Source organism: Orycteropus afer, unplaced genomic scaffold (assembly GCF_000298275.1).
Source record: "Orycteropus afer afer isolate SDZICR_OR568_19922 unplaced genomic scaffold, OryAfe1.0 scaffold00120, whole genome shotgun sequence".
NCBI lineage: Eukaryota > Metazoa > Chordata > Mammalia > Tubulidentata > Orycteropodidae > Orycteropus > Orycteropus afer.
In genome coordinates, this window is record NW_006921707.1 from 3,101,763 (window position 1) to 3,126,152 (window position 24,390).

The 24,390-nt window shown below is 34.8% G+C and overlaps 1 protein-coding gene across 1 annotated transcript in view; it reads left to right on the forward strand.

The window, feature by feature from the left end:
* Positions 1-23,374, forward strand: part of USP38 (ubiquitin specific peptidase 38) — a 42,717-nt gene extending 19,343 nt beyond the window's left edge. The window contains exons 4-10 of the mRNA XM_007944097.2: positions 324-425; positions 5,522-5,680; positions 8,587-8,780; positions 13,362-13,455; positions 17,162-17,268; positions 18,457-19,810; positions 23,213-23,374. Coding sequence (XP_007942288.1) covers positions 324-425; positions 5,522-5,680; positions 8,587-8,780; positions 13,362-13,455; positions 17,162-17,268; positions 18,457-19,810; positions 23,213-23,374 — 2,172 coding nt within the window. The remainder of the gene's footprint in view (positions 1-323; positions 426-5,521; positions 5,681-8,586; positions 8,781-13,361; positions 13,456-17,161; positions 17,269-18,456; positions 19,811-23,212) is intronic.
* The last annotated feature ends 1,016 nt before the right edge of the window (positions 23,375-24,390 follow it).

Below are 24,390 nucleotides of genomic sequence, written 5' to 3' on the forward strand. Positions count from 1 at the left end.
GTTATAGATGTTCAATAAATATTTGTCAAATAAATTAAATGAATTAAATGAAAGCTAACACTTTCTAAACATATCTTGACAGGTTTTCATTTGATCAGCAAGTTCTAAATTTTGGCTTGACTATTACATTCCTCTTGATCTCTGCCATGTTGTTATTCCTCACCTTTCTGCCTCCTCCAAAATTTAATAGCATATGTTACAATAAAACTTTCCAAGAAGGGGGACATTCACATAAAGTATTTATGGCTCTAGCAGAGTAATCACTGACCGAATTAATGATTTCTCTACAAAATCTGAGATGGGTTTCTTTTCTCATTTTGAAGGTTTTTAATCGACTTTGGTTTCCTCTTGTGAGACCTGGTGCTCTTGCGGTTCTTTCTCACATGCTGCTTAGTTTTCAGCATTCTCCAGAGGCTTTCCATTTGGTAAGTTATGACACAAGCTTTCTACATCATAAAAGCCTTTTTAAAAAAATACGAAGTCACATTTATATGTAGAGAAAAGACTATAGGTTAGTCCTAACTATTTTCATGTAGCTTTGTGATTTATTAGAAAATTGAAATCATGGGATTTCCCTCTATGGCTTATATTTTCAGCATCTTGTGTGTCTCACCAAATTTACTACACCTGCAAGCACTACCAGCAATTGAAAGTTACTGCTCTGCACGTGAGATGTCACTGAAGGGGTCTGTTGCACATGTGAGCAATGCAGAAGGGAAAACATTGAAAACCACTGACTGCTTTAGAATTCTTAAAGCATGAAAAACATCAGTCTTTGCTTTATAGCCCCAGAATTAGAGCCACCTACTTGGAATTTGATTATCAGTTATTGCAGGTGAGGAATGTCAAAATGTTATTTAACAAACTTCTTTGTTTGCCCATTAGGACATGATAGGAAGGCAGGACTAGAAACTCATTATTAATTCTCCCAAAATATAAAAACTTAGGAATATTGCCTCACCATAACAAAATTCACAAGGGACTGAAGAAGTTCAGGATTTCAATTAATTTTCAGTTAGAAATAGGAAAACCTTAACTTACTCAATTTGACCAGTTAATCTAAGAAGTAATTAATTATATTGAGCAAATTATCTGAGAAGCTGGACTATATGAAGAAGAATGTGACATTGGGATTGCAGAAAGACTCATTAACAATCTGCAGTATGCAGATGACACAGCCTTGCTTGCTGAAAGCAAAGAAGAGGACATGAAGCACTTACTGATGAAGATCAAAGATTACAACCTTTTGTATGGATTACACCTCAACATAAAGAAAACAAAAATCCTCAAAACCGGATCAAAAAGCTATGTCATGATAAATGGAGAAAAGGTTGAAGTTGTCAAAGGTTTTGCTTTAGTTGGATCCACAATCAATGCCCAGGGAAGCAGCAATCAAGAGATAAAACAATACAGTGCATTCTGCAAATCTGATGCAAAAGATCTCTTTAAAGTATTAAATACCAAATATGTCATTTTGAAGACTCAGGTGCACCTGATCCAAGCCATGGTATTTTCAGTCACCTCATATGCATGCAAAAACTGGACAGTAACTGAGGAAGAATTGATAAGTTTAAATTATGGTGTTGGAGAAGAATATTGACTATACCATGAATTGCCAGAAAAACTAATAAATCTGTCTTAGAAGAAGTACAGCCACATGCTCCTTAGAAGTGAACATGGCAAAACTTCATCTCACTTTGGACATGATATCAGAAGGGACCAGTCCCTGGAGAAGAACATCATGCTTTGTAAAGTAGAAAAGTCAGTGATAAAGAGGAAGACTTTCAGTGAGACAGATTGACACAGTGGCTAGAACTATGGGCTCAACCATCAGTGACTGAGAGGAGGATGCAGTACTGGACAATGTTTTTGTTCTGTTGTACATAGGGTTGCTATGAGTTGGAGCAAATTCAGTGGCACTTAACAAAGCAATATAAGAACCAGTTACTCATGTAGGCTGCTCAGTCTTCACTTCCACTGAAGAAAAGTCTGCAGATTTTGTTAAATCTTACTAACACTATCACTTAGAATCAGTGATTTCTGCAGTTAATTTCCCTAATGTTTGTGAGTTTGATCATCAAGTGATGACCTTATCTGTCTGAGTTCTGCAGGTAGCTTATTTCACCCCTCTATCCAAACAAAACTCAAACTTGATCTAAGAAAGCAAAGTCATCTAAGAAAAAAAAAAAACTTATTTGTTCATGGCTTCAGATACATTGTATACAAGTCACTTGCGAATAATGGCTTATTTTCATAATTTCTAGGAAGAAGATTCTCTAACATGACTTAATCATCCATTCTCACGTTTTTTTTTCTTTTCACACTGAGGCCATTCTTTAATTCTGAATAGTCACTTATTCTGTACACCTATTCTTTTGCTCACAGTTATTTAAAAGATAGAAGATATCATCTTAACTATGTATTGCTTTTTATGTGATGTAAGTAGTTGAAATGTTAAATGGTTTACTTGGAAAATACTTGGCTTATTCAGAAGAAAAGAATTAAATCAGTTCTTTGAAAAAACAGATCTAAACTTGAAAATTGTGATCTGGTATTGTAAAGGCTAAAAACAAGTATCTATTTGCTGCTAAGTACTATATGTAGCCTGACCTCCTACTCAACTAAAAATAACTTGGGCATGTAGTGGTAGATCATGTGGTAGTTCAATCACCTGTAACTCCAAATAACTCAGCAAAAGGGTTGCCAAGTATGAGCAATAGTATGAAATCACCAACATTATTATTCATTATATTATATATTATATGTTTTAAAGTATTTTAGAGCCAACTAAGATTGATATTATAATGTGTGTTATTATGGATCAAGTTACTTTTCATAATACATTTTACAAATGGAAAAAAATTTAAACTACAGAACATAAAAATAATGGAGGAAGTAAAGAATATATCAAAGCTTCTAATTAAGTAAATCATACATACTCCTCATAAAATAACAAATTCAGTCAGTCACTATTACAATAATGTGTGGAAATATTTTAGATTTGCTCACTAAAAAAATCAACTTTCAAGCATTTAGAAGATAACAGACTACTCGGAAGTGGGTCTGTATGATGTGAACAATTTAGTTTTGTTTCTGTATCAGTGATAATATTAACCATTTAAAATGTAATAATAGACAACTATATTATCTGACTATGAAAACTAAATCTTTACTAGGAGAGCTTTGGGAAGATTTGGAAATGTAAAGTTAATAATTTTTGAAATGCTTTCTCTTTTTCTTCTCCATCTCTTTTCCTTCCACCCTCACCCTTGAATAAAAGAAATGTAATTTTGGGTTTCTGACTATTGAAGCAAAAAAAGATAGTATCTAATAGATCAAGCTTTGTGGAACAGAATTATAATTCAGATTTGCTATGTAGAGATGATAGGAGTTCTGGTAGCATAGTGCCTAAGACATTTGACTGAGAACCAGAAGGCTGGAAGTTCAAACCCACCGGCCGCTCCTCGGAAGGAAGATGGGCAGGCAATCTACTTTGTAGTGATCCCACCTCGGAAACCCAAGGAGGGGTCACTATGAGTCAGGTCTGACTTGATGGCAGTGAGTTGTTATTTTTTCATTGTAGAGATGACAGAAGTAGAGTGAACTCAGTAGAAACTGGTAGTTTTATGGACAAATCAATACCTTTGATGGAGATAAGATTAAAGAAAGTAGAGAAAAAGACAAAATGTGATTTATCTAAGATCTTAAGCATTAGAGTAAATCCAGACAGAGCAGTATGGTAATAGCAGAGTTAATTTAAAACAGGATTCTTTTGGTGGGGAGGAAAAGTGACTTGATTGAGATATTACAATAATCACTGTTATAATTGCTATTGGTTGATATAACTTTGCTTGTACTATAAGTTAGCACTATAACTTTGCTTGTACTATAAGTTAGCACTCAAAACGTGTTCTAAATACAGATTGAACACAATCAGATGCCTTTTACCGTAACTGTAAATATGTAGTATCAGATTATAAGTAATAATAAATTGGAGCAGGTATGGCACCTTCAGTACTAATGGAATGAACCTTTTTTGCAAAATAGAATTACTTTTGTTTTATAAACCAAACCCAAAACCAAGCCCACTGCCACTGAGTTGACTCCAACTCATAGTCATCCTGCAGGACAGAGTAAAACTGCCAGATAGTGTTTCCAAGGCTATAAATCTTTATGGGAGCAGAGTGCCACATCTTTCTGCCATGGATCCTGCCTCACCTTCCTCCTGTGGAGTGGCTGGTGGTTTCAAACCACTGACCTTTTGGTTAGCAGCTGAATGCTTTAACCACTGTAACCACCAGAGCACCTTTTGTTTTTATAAATACTTCTTAAATATATGATCTACTGTATATTAGGTGACTTTTTACTCTAATTTTACAATGGAAGAACATTGTGCTGATTATCATTACTGACAGTTTTCTTCATGTTTATGAACAATGAATATTTTAGATTTTCCTTTTGTTTTTCTCTCAGTTCCTTGAAAATAATAAAAGTTTCTGATTCTCTTTATTAGAACCATCTCCTCGTTTTGGGTAGAGACTAGGAGTGCTTGGTAAGATAACCACTCTAACATAAAACATGGCCCCTGTGCTTTTCTAGTAGTAACGTAATCAATCCTGTGACCTGAGGTATAATTTTAGTTACATGTATAACATTTCTAAGATTTTCTGAATGTGGACTTTAGTGTGCAGAGTATGTATAATTCTTTGAAGTGAAAAGTTTTAAATTCTCACTAGATGGAGCTCTTAAACTAATTCTAGGTTAATCTTTCAAAAAGATTGTTTCTGATAAATATAATAGGCCATTTTCAACTTGCAGTATTTATTTTTTACAATACCAATGGCTTAAGGTTACCATTTTGTACGTTAGTTTTTGTTTTCAATGGAGTATAAGCATGAGGAGAATGGTTCCATGTGAAATTACAGTTATAGTAAAACCTGCAAAAGCCAGGTAAGACAGAAACCTGTCAGATAAGGAAACTCCCATATTTTCCACTGAAATGAGCATTAGAAAAGTGGTAAGACTACACCCGTTAAAGGCAGAATATCTGTAAAACCCAGAAAAACAAAACCAAAACCAAGCATATTGTGTCAGTTCTGACTTACAGTCTACCCAGTAGGACAGAGAACAGCCCCATACAGTTTCCAAGGGTGTAGATCTTTATGGTAGCAGACTGTCACATCTTTTTCCCTTGGAGAAATATGGTAGGTTTGAACTACCGACAGTTTGGTCAGCAGCTGAGCTCTTTAATCACTGTGGCACCAGGGCTCCTTTTGAAAAACAAGACAGTTCTGTCAAATTCCAGCTCTCATAGGTTTCACCATATTCTTGACTTTGAAAACTAAATTTATCTTGATATTCTAGAAATTTTTAATCCCAAAGCTTTTTTAGGAAAAGTCTGTGACTGAATGTACATGGTAGTGTTTCCTGTTTGTATAATGTTTGCATTCTATTTTTAGACTAGAGAATTTGTTCCAATTTATAAAAATTAAGAAATCTTTGTCTTCTTTTATCTTTTCAGATTGTTCCTCATGTAGTTAATTTGGTTCACTCTTTCAAAAGTGATGGCCTGCCTTCCAGTACAGCCTTTTTAGTACAGTTAACAGAATTGATACACTGTATGATGTATCACTATTCTGGATTTCCAGATCTCTATGAACCGATTCTGGAGGCGATAAAGGTATGAGGATAGGCACATCAATATGGTGGTGCTGCAGACCATGATGTGATAATAAATATAGTAAAATATTCCTGTAACCAGCTATTCAATTAACTACTTTATCATAATATGCTTTTTATTTGAAAAATACATTTGCAATCAGGTTTTGTTTAATATTTAGGGAATAGTCTTCTTATTTGCCATTATCATTCTAAATTAATAACCCTATTTCTCAACGGATCTACCAACTCAGGACCATGGTGTTGGGGGACACCAGACTCGATTGGCACAAAGAAAGTACATGAAAATCTTGTTCCACAGCCTACATTGGTGAGTAGCAACTGGGGTCTTAAAAGTTTTCAAGTGGCCATCTAAAATGCAGCTAATGGTCTCCTATCATCAGAAGTGAAGAAGGTCAAAGGCATTTGGAAGCAATCAGCCCTAGGACATGATGGACCTCGAGACCAACAGAACTATATGGTGCCTGGCTACCAGTGCCAACCGCTCGGGAAAGGATCAAAACTGGAGATTGTGGATAGAGTGGGAAGAAAAACATGGAACAAAATCCAAAAATACAATTATGACCAGAATTAGTGGTCAGATGGAGTCTGGTGGGACCCCCAATACTATGGCCCTGGGATACACTTTGAGCCTGGAATAAAACTCACTCCCAGGAGCTGGCTCTCAGCCCAATAGTAAACAAGATGTACATGCAGACCACTCAACCCAGGGTGACACACCCACATACTCTGTGGAGATGTATCCCTTGAAAAAAAAAAAAAAGAATAACCATATTTCTTCATTTCTATACTGTATCAATTATAAAACATATGTTTGAATTTATAACAGCTGTTTTAAAAATGCTTCATTAAGTGAATTCATACATCAAAGTTGCATCCCAATTTCAGAAGTATTAAAATATATAAAGTAGACCTTAGAATCAAGGAAATTCAGTTTAATGATATATTTCACTTTGGTCTCTTCTGTTTTTCATTCCATTTTGCTGTGGACTGTTTTTGAATGTCCGTATATCATAAAATTGTTACTTGAATTATTTGTGCTGTTACTGTGTTTTTCAACTTTGTGTAGACAATGGATCCAAAAATCACTGGTTCCGTTTGTGGTGATGACTGGGTCACAATAAGCACAATAAGATGAATCAAAAGGCTCAGCCAAACTTAATCATAGGTTACTAGAAATCATTTCTGTTACTCATGTTCCTTTTTGAGGTCTGAAATACAATATAAAGGTTTCATTACCTTTATTTCTTCTATGTCCAAAGTGGATCAAAGACATGTTTTTTTTTACTGTATAGTTAACTAAATTAAACTGATTTTTGTTGTGCCCAGAGCATAAGACTATTCAGTAATTATTATGTCAACACTGGTATGACACTTTAACACTTCAGAAGTAAGTATCTTTATACCAGGCACTTTTGCGGATACATTTAACAGTATGCTAATATTTTCCTAATGTATCACTGTGTCTATACATGAAGGTTATTGGTGTTATTGATTACCATTTCAGAGTTCTTCAGTGCTTTACATATCGAAATTCTAGTAACTCAAGTAGATCAACAAGGGATTCCTTCTTAGTCTAATGAAAATACTTTCTATTAGCTGTCAACAAGAATTTCAGTAAACTGAAAATTCCTTCAGGAAACTTGTGTCTTCCTAAAGTTTAAGGTCTAAGTAATGGCAGTTCAGAAAACAAAGTACATAGAAAGAATCTGTATCTTGTAATTTTTTATATAGTTAAATATGAGGTTCAGTTTCATTTTACAAAATCAGAAGTCATTGTGCTCAGATACTTTCATTTTGCATCTCTTTATCACTTTGGGGCTTCTTTTCTAAGGTTGATAATAAGTAAATATTAGCAGTAAATGAAAAGGAGACATTTCTTATTTTTACTACAAAATTTGAAAGCAAGTTATTTAGCTTATTTGATTGTATGTTAGTATAAATCCTCATTCTCTCACTGCCATCGCGTCAATTCCAACTCATAGTGACCCCCATTGGGTTTCCAAGCCTGTAAATCTTCACAGAAGCCGACTGCCTTACCTTTCTGCTATGGAGCGGCTGTTGGGTTCTAACCTCCGACCTCTTGGTTAGAAGCCAAATGCCTTAGTCACTGCGTCCCCAGCGCTCCATAAATTCTCATTCTACTACCTTTAAATTGTTGTTGTTGTTGTTGTTGTTATGTACCGTCGAGTCAAACCCGACTCCTAGCGACCCCTCCTTGGGTTTCCGAGGCAGTATCACTATGGTAGTAGGATTGCCCAACCTTCCTTCCGAGGAGTGGCGGCAACATACTCTCTCATCTCAAATGTTTTATAAACCATTTGCTGACAAATAGCATAAGGTAGACAACATGTGACTTCCTGGTTCTGAAGTATTTTTCAACTGGATAAACTCTTCTTTAGGAGCTACTTAATTTTGCTATGCAATGTAATTTGATTTTTTGATGACTGGCCAGGTATTGACAGTGATTTCAAAACTAAGTGGAAAGGCTTAAATGTCAATGGAAAAATCTTTATATTATTGATATTGTTGTCACTAGGTGCCGTCAAGTTGATTTCAACTCATAGCAACCTTGTGTACAACAAAACCCTGTCCAGTTCTATACCATCCTCACAATTGTTGCCCGTCACAATGCTTGAGCCAGTCATCACAACTACTGTGTTGTTCCATGAACTTAAAAAGTCTTTCACTTTTTCACTGACCCTCTACTTTATCTACCATGATGTCCTTCTGACAACATGACCAAAGTATGAGAGACAAAGCCTGGCCATTCTCACTTCTAAGGAGCATTCCAGCTGTACTTCCTCCAAGACAGATTTATTCTTTCTTCTACCAGTCCACTTATGGTATTAATTTAAAAACGAAAAAAGTTTCACCTTTTAAACTGTTTTCCTCTGTGATCTATAGGATTTTCCTAAGCCCAGTGAAGAGAAGATTAAGTTGATTCTCAGTCAAAGTGCCTGGACTTCTCAATCCAATTCTTTGGCATCTTGCTTGTCTAGACTTTCTGGAAAATCTGAAACTGGGAAAACTGGTCTGATTAACCTAGGAAATACATGTTATATGAACAGTGTTATACAAGCATTGTTTATGGCCACAGAGTAAGTTTAATTTTTAAAAAAAACTTTTGTTTAAACATTTAATGATAGAAATTAATGCATGCTGATGAAATGTTAAGTTGGTGGGTTTATCTTTACATTATTTCTTCTAAATAGCAGAAATGCTAATATTTTCAGAAATTGCTATATTAAGAAAGAAAACTGCTTTTAGTGCTCATAAGCTATTAAAATGTTAACTTCTGTAAATTTTACTGTATTATTTATATTATGCATTGCATATAGAATACCACTACCTTTTTGACTACCCTGACTTGATCTTTATTACCTAAGAAAAGAGTTAATTTGAGCCTATTTTAAAGAGTTTATTATCCTAAAAGATAGTGTGTGTGTGTCTATATATATATATATATATATATATATTTAAACCTATATATATTTTTGTGGTGGTTATGTTTAGTTTTGCTGCTTGTTGGTATTTTGTTGATCATCAGATCAACAACTTCTTTGTCGGTGTTTAAGAAGTTTGGTATCATGACTTTCATGATACCAAAGCTAAATAATTCGTAACTTTTTCTTAAAAGTGCCCCTCATCTATCATTTCTGACTCATGGCAACCCCTGTATGTCAGAGTAGAGCTGTGCTCCATAGGGTTTTCAGTGGCTGGTTTTTCAGGGATAGATCACCAGGCCTTTCTTCCCAGGTGCCTCTAGATGGACTTGAACTTCCAACCAAGTAATCGGGCACATTAACTGTTTGCACTACTCAGGGACTCCAAAAATAAGGATATACAGCGTATATATATTTAAAACTGTGTGTATCACACGAGATACCTAGTCTATCATTTTCAAGTACAGTTCTTTTGAAAGAACTTCACTTTTTTTAAGAGTATTTTTTCTATATATATTTTTCATGAGAAATATGACAAAAGCATATGTTCATTTGATTAATCCATACCAAAGCATGTTTTATTTCCTAGGTAATATATGAATTCAAAAAAAATTAAGTCTAGAAGTATAGAGAGTAAAAATTGAAAGCTCCCTTACCAACAGGTAGACTTGTTAACAGTTTTATGTGCTTCTTCCAGACCTTTTTTTTTCCTGCAGTTATAAGACTATATTCAGTATAAATACAAATGCATTAATTTTTTTTTAATATTTGTAGAGAATTTATATGTTTTTTTTTTTTACTAGCTACTTCTTTTACCATCTAATAATTGTGTTGAAAATATTTCCACTTTTGGGCAATACAGAGTTACATCATTTTGAGTACATGGGTGTGCCATATTTTATTTAACCATGATCCTGTAATATTGATAAACATTATATTATTTTAACACTTAATATTTAATATCTTTCTACACATGTGCTGATATACATATTCTTTGATTGTTGTTGTTGTGTGCTGATGAGTCAATTCCGACTCATAGTGACTGTATAGGACAGAGTACAGTTGCCTCATATGGTTTCCTAGACTGTAATATTTGTGGAAACAGATCTCCAGTCTTTTCTCCCATGGATCTGCTGGGTAGGTTGAAACCACTGACCTTTCAGTAGCAGCCACCAGGGCTCCTTCATTCTTTAAATTGTTGTTGTAGGGTATGTCAAATTGCTCTCTAGAAAAGCTATAGCATTTTGACTGCTAACCAGAGGGCTGGCAGTTCAAACCCCCCAGCCACTTCTCAGAAGGAAGATTGGGCAATGTGCTTCCATAGTGGTACTGCCTCGGAAACCCAAGGAGGGGTCATTATGAGTCAGATCCGACTCAAGAGCAGTGAGTTTGGTGGGATTTTTTTTTTTTTTTTGGTTTTTAATGTATGGTTGTACCAATGAACCCATACCTTTAGCAGCACTTGATATGTTGTTATTGTTGTTAGGTGCCATCGAGTCAGCTCTGACTCATAGTGTCCTCATGCACAATAGAACAAAACACTGCCCAGTCTTGTGCCATCCTCACTATCCTTGCTATACTTGAACCCATCCTTGCAGCCACTGTGTCAGTCCATCTTATTGAAGGTCTTCCCCTTTTTTTTTCCTGATCCTCTACTTTACCAAGCATGATGTTGTTCTCCAGGAAATAGTCCCTTCTGACAACATGACCCATGTAGATGAGACAAAGTCTGCCCATTCTCACTTCTAAAGAGTATTCCGGCAACACTTCTTCCAGGGCAGGTTTGTTTGATCTTCTGGCTATCCACAGTTATTTTCAGTATTCTTCGCCAACACTATAATTCAAAAGCATCAACTTTTCTTCGATCTTCCTCATTCATTGATATAACCACGGCTATTGAGTCCGTTCCAAATCATAGCAACCCCCGTAGGATTCCCAAGACCGCAGATCTTTACAGAAGCAGACTGCCTAATCTTTCTCCCATGGAGAGGCTGGTGAGTTTAAGCTGCTGACATTTTGCTTGGCAGCCCAATACCTTAACCACAGTGCCACCAGAGCTCCTTTATTCATTAATATAAGCTGTCTTAAATTGGGGGGAAACAAAGTATATATTTTTGTTTTAATTTACATATTGCTGACTATTAAGGAACATGTTTTTCCCTTTCTATTTTTCTTTATCTATTTGTTGTTTTGTTTTGTTTTTTGGATAACCTATTCTTTCCTTTGTGAATCTTTCTGTTTGGTCTTTTTCTTTTTAATGTTGATTTATGTATATTCTTGATGATAATACTTTGTTACATGCTATTCAAATCTGTGAGTGCTTTATTCACAATTTTTTATTTTATGTAATCAAACCTACAACTTTTATTTAGAGTGTCTGGATATCAGAAAGCTTTCACCTTTCCGATTCCTCTTTTTTCTTTTAAATGCTTGAGTTCATTTCTGTTTTATATTTAGCTCATAATTTCTATGTGGCATTTGTGATGATGTGAAATTGTATCTACTTCAGTTTTGTCTCCCAAATGGATGCCCAGTTGTTCCAACTCAATTTTATAGTTTATCCTTTTTCTATCTTATGCTAATACTACAGTCTTTAAATCACTGTAGCTTTATAGTATGTTTGATGATAGCATATTTTTCTCTTTCATGCATATTTGAAAGAATTTAAAAGTTGTTTATTTACATTATAAACTAACAGCTTAAGTGGACAACTTACTATCTGCATTTATCTGTACATGAATCCTACATTGTATGTATAGCTATAAACTTTTCCTCTCCTTATTTAAGATTTATTCTAAAATTGCCTATGCATTGTGAGAGAATTATATTAATAACTTGCTCCTTCTGATTATAAAAGTTGAAGAGTCAAGAACATAATTTATCCAGGAATAGTCTCTAAAAGGTAGATCAGAGCAGGTTGCTATTGTTGGCACTTCTTTCAACTCTCTCTCTTTTGCTTACTAAATCAGGTTAATAAAGGAAGTATGTAGTCATGTATAGTATTACTGCAGATGAGCTCAGGTCTCACAGTGAGTGGTCCTGGTATTTTTCTCTACCAGTTACTTTATTCCAACTTTGTGGTCTAGACACACACTTATAAAAAGAAAGACATTTCTGTATCCAAATGTCTAAGTTATAGATGAATTGAAGACACTGAATTCTTAGACCTCTCCATTCATTGAGGTAAGAGTAGGTTAAGGTGGACTCCTTTTTCCTTTATGATGCTTTTTTGTTATAGTTATATTTTCAGAAAGTAGCAGGTTGTGTAGTAATAGAAAGAAAATTATCAGCAAAAAAATAAGCTAGTGATTTTTTGATAATTACAGTCATATCACTGAAAATATTTCACAGTGTTAAATTCTACATTTTGTAGAACTCTAGCTATATATTGAGCAGTAAAGTTAGGTAAAAGGCAAGACCTGTCAGATACTCAGCCCTTACTTTCTAATGCTCATTTCCGTTTCATTCCATCAGTTTTTAATAAGGGAGAAAAAAGAGCTGATTGCTGTTGGGTGAAGAAGTTGACTTGAGTGTCTTATAGTTAACATCCAAGGCAATGTTAATGACCATTTAAATTTATATACAAGTAATTTTGAAAAACTATTCACTATTTTTCATTATAATTTATAAATGTTCTAGTCCTATAATTACATATTTATACAGCCAGACATCATTTATCCTGAATGTGAAAATTCCAGGTTAACTGGATTATAGCATAAACTTCAGTCTTTTTGTATAGAGTTTATCTAACATGTATTAGTCTGTTTTCTTAAAGCAGATACCAAGCATGATTTGATTACATTTGGTGACTCAGTCATAGTATAGTAAAATAAACATCGCATTTACCATACTATGAATAAAGTGTGTATTTTTCATGCGTGGACTTGGGGACATCTTTCCCTTCTGCATGTGCAAAGGGGGTTAGAGGGGAAGAAACATAAATTTTTAGGGTATATGATACTGATCATATGATCATGGTTGCTAATCCAGAAAAATAGAAATAAAATGCAGATAGGTCAGTGCCAGGCATATAGTATAAGTCATCATTTGTTGTCATTCTCCTCTTTCTTCTTTACTGTATTATATGTAGATAACTTTGCTAGATAAAGGGCTCTCAGATAAGCAACATTTTACTTTGAGGATAAATTCTTGAACTATCTTCCTTTTAGCTTTTAGCTCTTAATAAAAAAATGTGTGTGTACACATGAATACATAAATCATTTTGTTCTCTTTCAGTTTCAGGAGACAAGTATTATCTTTAAATCTAAATGGGTGCAATTCATTAATGAAAAAGTTACAACATCTTTTTGCCTTTCTGGCTCATACGCAGGTGAGTATACATGTGTGTGTCATGTATATATTGATTGCTTTGATAATGCTCTTTCACATTATACCAAACTTGGTGAACCTTTTTAATTGATGAAATAATATACATCACACCTGAAACTGTAAACCAAACCAAACCCATTGCCATCGAGTCAATTCTGACTCATCGTGACCCTATGAATAGAACTGCCACATAGGGTTTCCAAGGCCGTAAATCTTTACGGAAGCAGATTGTCTCATCTTTCTCCCATGTATCAGCAGGTAAGTTCGAACTGCTGACCTTTAAGTTAGTAGCTTAGTGCTTTAACAATTATGCCACCAGAGCTCCTTTAAAACAATAAAGCTGCTTTAAAATGCTAAAGACACGCTGCCTAAAATATCTAGGTATCAGGCTATGATCTGAATTTTTATTTCTCCTCCCTACTTCCTTTTATTGTAGATAATGTTGCTTCATTGTTCTAGTTATTAAAGATAACATCTGATTTTCTAGCAATAAATAAGCTCCTTCTTGAAGAAATATTTTTAATACATTATAGGTATTAAATTGATGAATTTTAACAGTAATGAACAGTTAAAATAATATTGTGGTATCCTTGCTTCCTTTTTCTCCATTTTGTTATATATGCGCTTTCATTGTGATTAACGATCTCTGTAATTCTGTTTATCTATTAAATTCTAGGATCTAAAACTTTGTGATGATATTTTAGTGCAAGGAAATGAATTTATGCTAATGGCAAGAAAGTAACATAGAGAAAACATTCATTCATTCATTGAACAGACATTTCAACAGATGAATCTATTGAGACACATAATGAGAAGACACAATTTGCAGGCAGTATTAACCATTGAAAAGAGAATCTCTACCCTCACAGAACTTATACTTTAGGTTTTAAACATATACATATGAATAATAGTTATTCATAAATAATATATATCATTGTTCTCTGGTTTTATTCTGTTAGCATTGATTTTACAGAGCTCTTAATCAGTAGATAGATAGGATCAGAAGAGAAGAGTCAGAATGGATGGGATTGAGTTGGGGGCAATGCCTTCTTGTTTTCTGTGTAAAAGCTGAAAAAATATCTCTAGTGTAACTTCCAAATCAGAAAGAATTGAGACAAGATTGGCAGATGATAGTGATGGTCTATGAATAGCGATGTAGTCAAAGTTATTCTCTGTGTTATAGAAGTATGTTCACAAAATAAGCTTTTATCTTTGGACCAAGGGAAATGAAAATACTTCCCTCACCAAGCATTGTTTCCTATGAGATTGATTTCTGAATTTGCTTTATCAATAGTTGTTAAGTTACTAAATCAGAAGTATTAGGAAAAAGACCATAGTTCCCGTACACCTAAGAAAATGAGAAATTAACAAAGAACCTAATTAAAGTTCTATCACATTTGAGACACTATGTTAGCAAACCTGAAAAGATTGTTTAAGGTAGGTGGATTTCCCTACATAATCAAAAAGACTTTTTCTTAGAATTATAAAGCTAACATTTCTTGAGCATTTAAAATTTTCTAGCTTCTGTGCTAAGTGCTATATAAAGGTTTCCCCCACTACCTGAGAGTAAAGTATTCCTGTGAACCTTTTCATAAGCCAAAAGTGCATAAAGCAAAGAACCATTTACCATTCATTTATATGGGAATTTTTTTTACCATTCCCAGACCCTGAAAATAACTTAAATATCATACCAAATAACACATAAAACCTAAAATAACACTAACATATAGTGTTTGCAAACACAGTTCAAAGCTATGGCAGCTTGATGCTGAGATGCAGAGATGCAGAATATAGTTGGCGATGCCACTCTTCTCTGTAATTTAGGTTAAGTTACCTCCCCAAGGTCATACAGACAAGAAGCAGGATTAGGATATGAACCCAAATGACCCTGAAGCCCATGTTCAACTAGTATGCTCCACTGCCTCTCTTTGAAATTCCATAAATACTCTTAATTTAAGTAAAATTTATCTTAACTGAGTACTCTATTGTTATGTGCCACAATGTTAAAAATAACAAAATTCTAAATTTTCAAATTATTAGGTCTTCTTTTTTAGATGTCTTTTAGTTCTTTTTGTGATGGCAGAATCTAGGATTTAAACTTAGATTGCTAAACTGCCCCACTACTTCAAAAAAAAAAAAAAAAATAGCAAGGTATGCTTGTATTTTGAACATTTGTGACATATGTGTATCCAGTCAAAGGTAGTTTTACCTAAAGTACTATTAAAATGTAGTAGTAGTAGCAGTGCCTGAACCTGCCTAAATTCAGGAAGGATAATGACCAGGATCAAAATCAGCCCAAGGCTGGTCCCTATGAAATGAAGATCAGACATACCTCCACTTTCCAGCCTTTTATCAATTCTGACACTATTCATCCCTCCCACAGCACACTAGTTCTCTTCTGGGTTTGATCATTGTTACAGTGACCTCACACAAGTCACAATTCATCCTTACAGTTAAGGAGCTTATTAAAATAGAGTACAGCTAGGGATCAGGATCAACAGGCTACAACTCAGGATTCGGAAGCATGTAGGCAGTCTCCCTTCTTCAGTGCAGGACAGCTGTCTCAGTTCCTGTTGGCTTTGCAGGCCTCCTCTCAGCTCCCGAGGACAAACTCCTCTTGGCCCTGCCATCTTGTTACCGCCTGCTCTGCCACTGGGCCCCTTCTAGGCCTTTTGCTGTCTTCATTGTTTCAGCCCTTGGTGCAGTTACATATGAACCTCTTTTATGAGGTTCCTTGTCTCCTCTCTCCCTCTCCCATTTCTGTATTCATTTTTCTTCTGCTGCTTCCTGCTGCTTGTCTTCCTGCTTCTTTCTGTCTCTAAAAAAAAACCTCTTTGGGCTGGCTGTTTAAATATACAAACTGTCCATTTCAACTCATAGCACTCAGCCACGGTGAAGAAATGACCAAGCCCCTCTTCTCTCAGTAAGCTATAAATACTTCATTTACATAGTAAGCTATAGCCTACCTCATTTGCATAGTCTGTTGACCAGTACTGGCAAGGTACATAGCAATCACTGGTTGGGCTGCAGCCCAGGACCAGACAAAAAGTGTCAAATCTTTTAAGTTTGACAGGAAATGTCAGTCAACCTGGAGAAAAGTTTACACACTAGGGCAAACCTAACTCCCAGGGCTTAGGGAGATCTCAAGCTGTTTTTCCAAAGAAGCGATGCAAAATGCCACATAAAAGAATTAATTTCACCACAGGTATATATGCATCGCTCTGTAAAGTATTCCTCTTATTACTTTATCTAGTATACTTTAACATACCTTTGTCAGATTTATATTTAAAAAAAAATATATATGTATTCAAGCATGTGACTGCCAGTACTGTATTAAAAGAGAAAACTTGGTTCTAGTATCGTCCCCTCTGTTACTAACTTACCTGTGTAGCCTCAAAACTAAAAAAAAAAAACAAACTCACTGCCATTGAGTTGATTCTGACTCATAGCGACTCCTCCTTGGGCTTAGGCAAATCAAATAGCTTCTCTAGATCTCGTTTCTCATCTGCAGCATGAAAAGTTATGACTAAAGGTTACCTAAATTTATCTCATCTAATTTTAACTGCATCTAAGTTGCTCCCATGTTTGGCACTTTTTGGGAAAAGTTGTAATTTTAAGTAATCTATTTAAAATATGCATTAAGATGTAAGTTATTTGGTTCATGATGTGAAAATCACTTCCTTGTATTTTCTGTACTTCTATCGAAGAGGGAAGCATATGCACCTCGGATATTCTTTGAGGCTTCCAGACCTCCGTGGTTTACTCCTAGATCACAGCAAGACTGTTCTGAATACCTCAGGTTTCTACTAGACAGGTAAAGAGTATTCTGAAAATTATAATTTAAAGTGTCTTTTCATAAAAGTAGTTTATTTCTATAGAATATTTTTTTTTTTTCCTTTAAAAACATATTTCAGTTATCTTTCAAATACCTTATATTTATTTAATGTGTTTTTTAAGTTTTGGTTTTAGTTTGATTTCTTTTTTGGATTTTCTTATCCTAGACAAATCTCAAAAGTGGTACAAGTACCCTTGGGATTTCCTAAAATGCTTTCAGGGTCTGTGAGGTCTTCTCTTTCCCACTACATATCTCTGTCGGGCAGATTTTCTTTCTATACCTTATCCAAAACAGCATATCATAATAGATTGACTGAGAAACAGACATGAAGATCCAGCTGTCTTCAATTAAGCAAGATATTTAAAATATTTGCTAGAACTGTTAGACTCTTCTCGCTAAATTTTTTTTGTTTTAGAACATACAACTTTTTCATTAAAAATGTTGTTTAGGTCAACATAAGTGGTTTTCTTGTTTTAAAATACATCAATAGATATTTTTTAAATTTTTCAGTTTTCAAATACCATAAATATTGAAAGATACAACCTACATAAATAAAAGCTTCTGGGTTCTTCATTTATTTTTATTTTTAAGAGTATGAAGAGGTCTTGAGATTGAAAAGTTTAAGGGCTGCTGATTTTGACTAGTTAATAATTAGATGGGCTCAGTATATTTTGCTGACTCCTTATCACACAACTAATAAAATCCATTATATTTTTGTATCTCCATCTTTGCTTCCTTCTATTGTGTGAGTAACTTATAAAAGTTAGTTGTGCTCAGCATGCACCACCTTCCTTCCATTCAGTTAAGGATATATTGAATGTCTTCTTTGTATCAGGCATTCTGTGAGATGTCAGGTATCCAAAGATAGGCAAAACAATTTACAGACATACATAATTACCTATAATGTCCTGAGTGCATATATCCTATAGCAGCATGAAGAATATAATGAGAGCATAGAGTCTTAGTAGCCACACATTTCTCTTTTAGTCTGCATTCTTAAATTATTCAATACTCCTCTTGATTGAAAGGGGGCAATTTTTTTTTAATTTAACAGTATATGTACAATGAAAATAATTTAGCTGTTTATATAAGCCAACTATATGTCTTGAGTAGAAATGACATTTAAACATGAATGAAGTAGTTCTATAATGCTATACTCTCCTGCAGGCTCCACGAAGAAGAGAAGATCTTGAAAGTTCAGTGCTCACACAAGCCTTCTGAAAATCTGGGATGTGGTGAAACTTCTTTACAAGAAGTAGCTAGTAAGGCAGCTCTGCTAACAGACACACCTTATGCAAGTGATAGTGAGAAGACCTTAATAGAAAAAATGTTTGGAGGAAAACTACAAACTCACATATGTTGTTTGAACTGCAGGAGTACCTCGCAGAAAGTGGAAGCCTTCACAGATCTTTCACTTGCCTTTTGTCCTTCCTCTTCTATGGAAAACTTATCTTTTCAAGATCCAGTATCATCATCCAATGCACAAGATGGTGGTGTAATGCAAGCCAGTGTATCTGGTCCTTTGGAAGAACCAGTAGTTAATAATCCAGTCACAATTGTCTGTGACTCAGTTGTGAATGAAAGAACTATAGGCAGTCTTCCTGATGAGCTTCGCTGTACTGAAAACATTTCTGTCCCTAATGAGTCTAACAAGGGTCTGACTAATACAGATGTATCTCAGAAACCAGGAAGTGAAAGCACACCTTCAGTAACTGACTTACTAAATTATTTTTTAGCTCCAGAGATTCTTACTGATGACAACCAATATTATTGTGAAAACTGTGCCTCTCTGCAGAACGCTGAGAAAACTATGCAAATCACGGAGGAACCTGAATATCTTATTCTGACTCTCCTAAGATTTTCATATGATCAGAAGTATCATGTGAGAAGGAAAATTTTAGACAATGTGTCACTGCCACTGATTTTGGAGTTGCCAGTTAAAAGAACTACTTCTCTCTCTTCTTTGTCAGAAAGTTGGTCTATAGATATTGATTTCACTGATATTAGTGAGAACCTAGCTAAGAAATTAAAGCCTTCTGGGACTGAAGAGGCTTGCTGCCCAAAATTTGTGCCCTATCTACTAAATTCGGTGGTGGTTCACTCTGGTATATCCTCTGAAAGTGGGCATTACTATTCTTATGCAAGAAATATTACAGGTACAGAGTCTTCATATCAGATGTGCCACCACCAGTCTGAAACTCTGGCTTTACCATCTTCTCAAAGTCATTTTTTGGGGAAAGATAGCCCTGCTGCAGTTATTGAACAGGATCTGGAAAATAAGGAAATATCAAAGTGGTTTTTATTTAATGACAGCAGAGTAACGTTTACCTCATTTCAGTCAGTCCAGAAAATCACAAGTAGGTTTCCAAAGGATACAGCTTATGTACTTTTGTATAAAAAACAGAACAGCACTAATAGTTTAAGTGGTAATACAGCCAGTGGACTCTGGGTAAATGGAGACCCGCCTCTACAGAAAGAACTTATGGATGCTATAACAAAAGATAATAAACTATACTTACAGGTAAGTAGAGAAAAGAGAATATATCCTTCCTTATTCTTAGAAAGTAAACAATTGACAAGTAAATTAAATGAGTGCCCTAATTTTGATCCAGCTTAACATCTACAATTTTCCAGGAATTTACAGATTACTAATTCTGAAATTTGAGTCTGGCTTTATATGAAATGGGCTAAATCAATTATCATTAAATGGTCTTAACTGTCTAATGCTACAAATCTGTTAAGTAAAGTGGCAGTTAAGTGCAATTTAAAACCAAACCCATTGCTATCAAGTTGATTCTGACTCATAGCAACTCTATAGAACAGAGTAGGACTGCCCTGTAGGGTTTCCAAGGCTGTGATTTTTTACAGAAGCAGACTGCCACATCTCTCTCCCACTGAATGTCTAGTAGGTTCAAACTGTTGACCTTTTAGTTTCTCTCTCTCGGTGTGTGTGTGTGTGTGTATGTATATATATACATATATACATTTATGTGTATGTACATGTATATACATATAAACATATATACAGTTACATACATGTATGCATACACACACATAAAACAGCTGGTATGTTCAAATCAGCAGTTTTTGGTTAGTAGCCATGCACTTAACCACCGTACCACTAGGGCTCCTGTAAATGCAATATAGAAGACCATTTTTTGTTTGTTTTTAATTTCAAAATATATGTTCCTTATAAAATCATACAATATAGAAATACAGAAAGTTTAAAAAAAGGGGGGGGTTAGAGTATCCCCTTTCTTGACCTCTGTCTCATCTCACTGGCTAAACAACTGTTAAATTTGTTGTTTATTCCTTCCAGACCTTTGCATAAATTTTTTTAAGTTGTTTTTTGGCATTCGAGTGGGTAAAATAAAAGACACTAAAAGAGGGAATGCTTAAGGAAAGGATATTTGTATTGTTGGAGTACGAGGGAAATAAAATCAAGGCAATAATAATAGAACAGTTAGAAGATAAAAGACTTGGAGTAAAAGTTACATATGACATATGAATTCAGTCATAAATACACTTTTTGCAAGGAGTTAGTGATTTTAACTTTAAAGCTACTAAAGATCTTGCTGATACTGTTTTCCTTGAAACCTGTCAGCTAGCTGTCAATATAAAACATCGGCAACAAATTGTAAGTGTAAATGTAGGAAAGGAATTTGTAAGTATATTAACAAGTTGTCTGAGTGATTTTATGAATTTAAGCAAGTGTCTAGAAATTTTGTGTTTGAAAGTCACAAAACTCCTAAAAGACACATGTAGAGTTAGAGAAGAAATGGTCACTATAGTGCTGATCTATAGAAGAATATATCTCAAAAATTATCAGATTTGCTGTGTAAGGTACTCAAAGATTGATGATGATCCATTTTTAAAGGAGAATAAAGATGTTGTAGAGTGACACATAAAAAGATTTTACAGAAAATATTTAGAAATTCAGAATATTTATTAGAACAGATTCACTACTGAAGACTCCAACATCCATTCAGATAACTTATGGTCAAGACAAAAAAAATAAAATAAAATGTATTTAACCACATCCTTCTTGCTAGATATCATAAACACTGGATAGTAATCATTATGATTCTTTAAATATTTCTGAAAAGTAAGTTTTAAGCCTTTTAGAAAAAGGTAATTAGGCCATTTCATATGAGAATTTATTTTCTAAGATGTCTTTCAGCTGTCTAAGTATGTGATTATTTGTCATTTTGTGTATGGGAGGGTCACACAGCAGACATTGTATGGTACTGAGAAGTAACATGTCCATAATGTGAAGGATAGAAGTCAGGGTAAGCCATATTTTTTTTTCTCCCCGTAATGAAAAACTGAGTATCTTGTGAAGGTGAGAATGATTAACTAAAAAATTTCATTAGAAATTACAAAATAGTATTAGCTTCTCAAATGGAATAAAGTGTCTGGGCTTTTAGTTGAAAAACTGAGAACAGTATGTTGTTGTTGTTGTTATGTGCCGTCGAGTCGGCCCCGACTCATAGCGACCCCTCCTTGGGTTTCCGAGGCAGTATCACTACGGAAGTAGGATTGCCCAACCTTCCTTCCGAGGAGTGGCTGGTGGGTTTGAATCACCAGCCATCTGGTTAGCAGGCAAGTATCTTAGCCACTATGCTACCAGTATAGTTTTTGTTATTCAAGATGATTATGCCTAACAAGTTACCAGTTAGGCTGTTACCGGTGGCTTTTAGATTTTTTGGGGTCACTGATCCCATTTGAAAGTTAACGACTTCTCCCAGACATAATAGGCACACACCAGAATATTTTGCATACTGTTTTAAGGAGTTTGTGGGCCACCAGTTTTAGAATCCAGTCTTATACCTTGCCAAATGAATTTGCCATTTGTTCGCATTTGGTCCTCTCTAATAGTCTTGTCAGTGATTTCATTTTACTTGGATCCACAGTCAACATCCATGGAAGAAGCAGTCAAGGAATTAGACATCATACTGCCCTGGGAAATTTGCTGCAAAAGACTTCTTTAAAGTGTTGAAAAGCAAATGTGTCACTTTGAAGACTCAGGTGTGACTGATACAAGCCATGGTATTTTCAGTCACCTCATATGCATGTGAAAGCTGGACAAAGAATAAGGAAGACCTAAGAATTGATATCTTTGAATTGTGGTGTTGGTGAAGAATACTGAACATGCCATGGACTGCCAAGAACCAACAAATCTGTCCTGGCAGAAGTGCAGCCGAATGCTCCTTAGAAGGGAGAATAACCAAATTTCGTCTCACCTGCCTTGGACATGTGGTCAGAAGGGACCATTCCCTAGAGAAGGATATCATGCTTGGTAAAGTAGAGGATCAGTGTAAAGGGGGTAGACCCTCAATAAGATGGATTGACACAGTGGCTGCAATAACAGGCTCAAGTATAGCAAGGATTGTGAAGATGGCACATGATCAGGCAGCGTGTCTTTCTGTTGTACGTAGAATTGCTATGACTTGGAGTTGACTTGACGGCACCTAACAACAGTAATCTATCTTCTGAGTCCCTACGTGGTACAAATGGTTAAGCTTGGGCAGCTAATCAGAAGATTGGCTGGTTGAAAGAATTTACCGAGAGGTAACTTGGAAGAAAGGCCTATAATCCGTTCCCAAAAGGTCACAGCCATTGAAAATCCTATGAACACAGTTCTGCTCTAAGCACACGGGGTAGCTATGAGTTGTAATCAAGTGACAGAAATTAGGTTTTTTGGTTTTGGTTGTATTTTGTTATTAGCCTTCTCATCTCTGAGGTTGTTAATTATTGAACACCTAATATGTTCCAGCACATAGATGAATATAATTTGTTCCTAATAATGGTTCTCATAATCTTGTTGGGAAAAGTTTTGTTTTTTTAAAAAGATAGGCTTCATTTTATACCCCATCCTTTGTACTTAGTATCTTAATTTTATAAAAATTATTTTTAATTTTAGGAACAAGAGTTGAATGCTCGAGCCCGGGCTCTACAAGCTGCATCTGCCTCTTGTTCATTTCGGCCCAATGGATTTGATGACAATGACCCTCCAGGAAGCTGTGGACCAACTGGTGGAGGGGGTGGAGGAGGATTTAATACAATTGGCCGACTCGTATTTTGACCGAGAGAGAGTCCAAAATGCACTGATCACAAAACATCCAATATTTTATGACTGCTAAAATGTCAGACTGTAACAAATATCTATCTTTTATTTTTCTTTTCATTAGACCCTTATACTTTAAGAATACACATTCATTGCTTGTTTTTATTTTCTTGACAATACATTTATTAACAAAATGCATCATGGGAAAAAAAATCTACCTCTTAAAATTCCATTTGCTTTTACGGTTAGATATACTTGACCAAAAATTTTCAGAGGGAAGTATGTACCTCGTCCCTAATTAAGCTGCATTAAATTTAGCAGAGACATTTAAATGGTTCTATCATCAGTTTTACTGAATGAAAGATATAATTCATTTAGCATCCTTTATAAAAGAATTGATGTTAGAAGTGAGGGAATTTTTCTTCAAGGAAACCATTTATTTCTTGTGTAATTAGTCATTATTAAATTCAATCTTTGAAAATACTAGAGATAATAAAGTCTCTAATGCAGGCAATAACGAACTTTATCAAGTTATATAGTACTTTTCAGGTTTTTGTTTTGTGCTATCTTCAGTATCACTATCTGCATTTCAAGTACAAATGTTTAAAATAATTATTTATACTTATGTGCTGAATTGATTTTAAGAAAGGTGCATGATCCTGTAGGAGTAACATTTTTACCTAAAAATTGCTAACTTTGTAGTATTTCTAATTGTTTCAGAATTTTAAAATTCTATTTCAGGGAGTATATCTTCTGTGTGTTTTGAAGGAGGTGAGTTCTGTATGTGCCTTGCAGTACTGTAATTCAAAAACAAGAATCTTTGGCTGCAGAAAAGTTTTTTAAAAATGAAATGTTAGGAAATAATTTTTTTGTGTTAACATTAAAATTATATCTTTTTGAAAGGGCGTAGATTTGCAGAAGTAAAATATGGTGGTTCTAAATCAGTAAGTCTGTTAGTTCATTTTTAACTCTTAGAAGAATTCAGAATAAATGAGCCCAGTTAAGTGAAAAATCTTTTTTGAGTTTGTTACTTA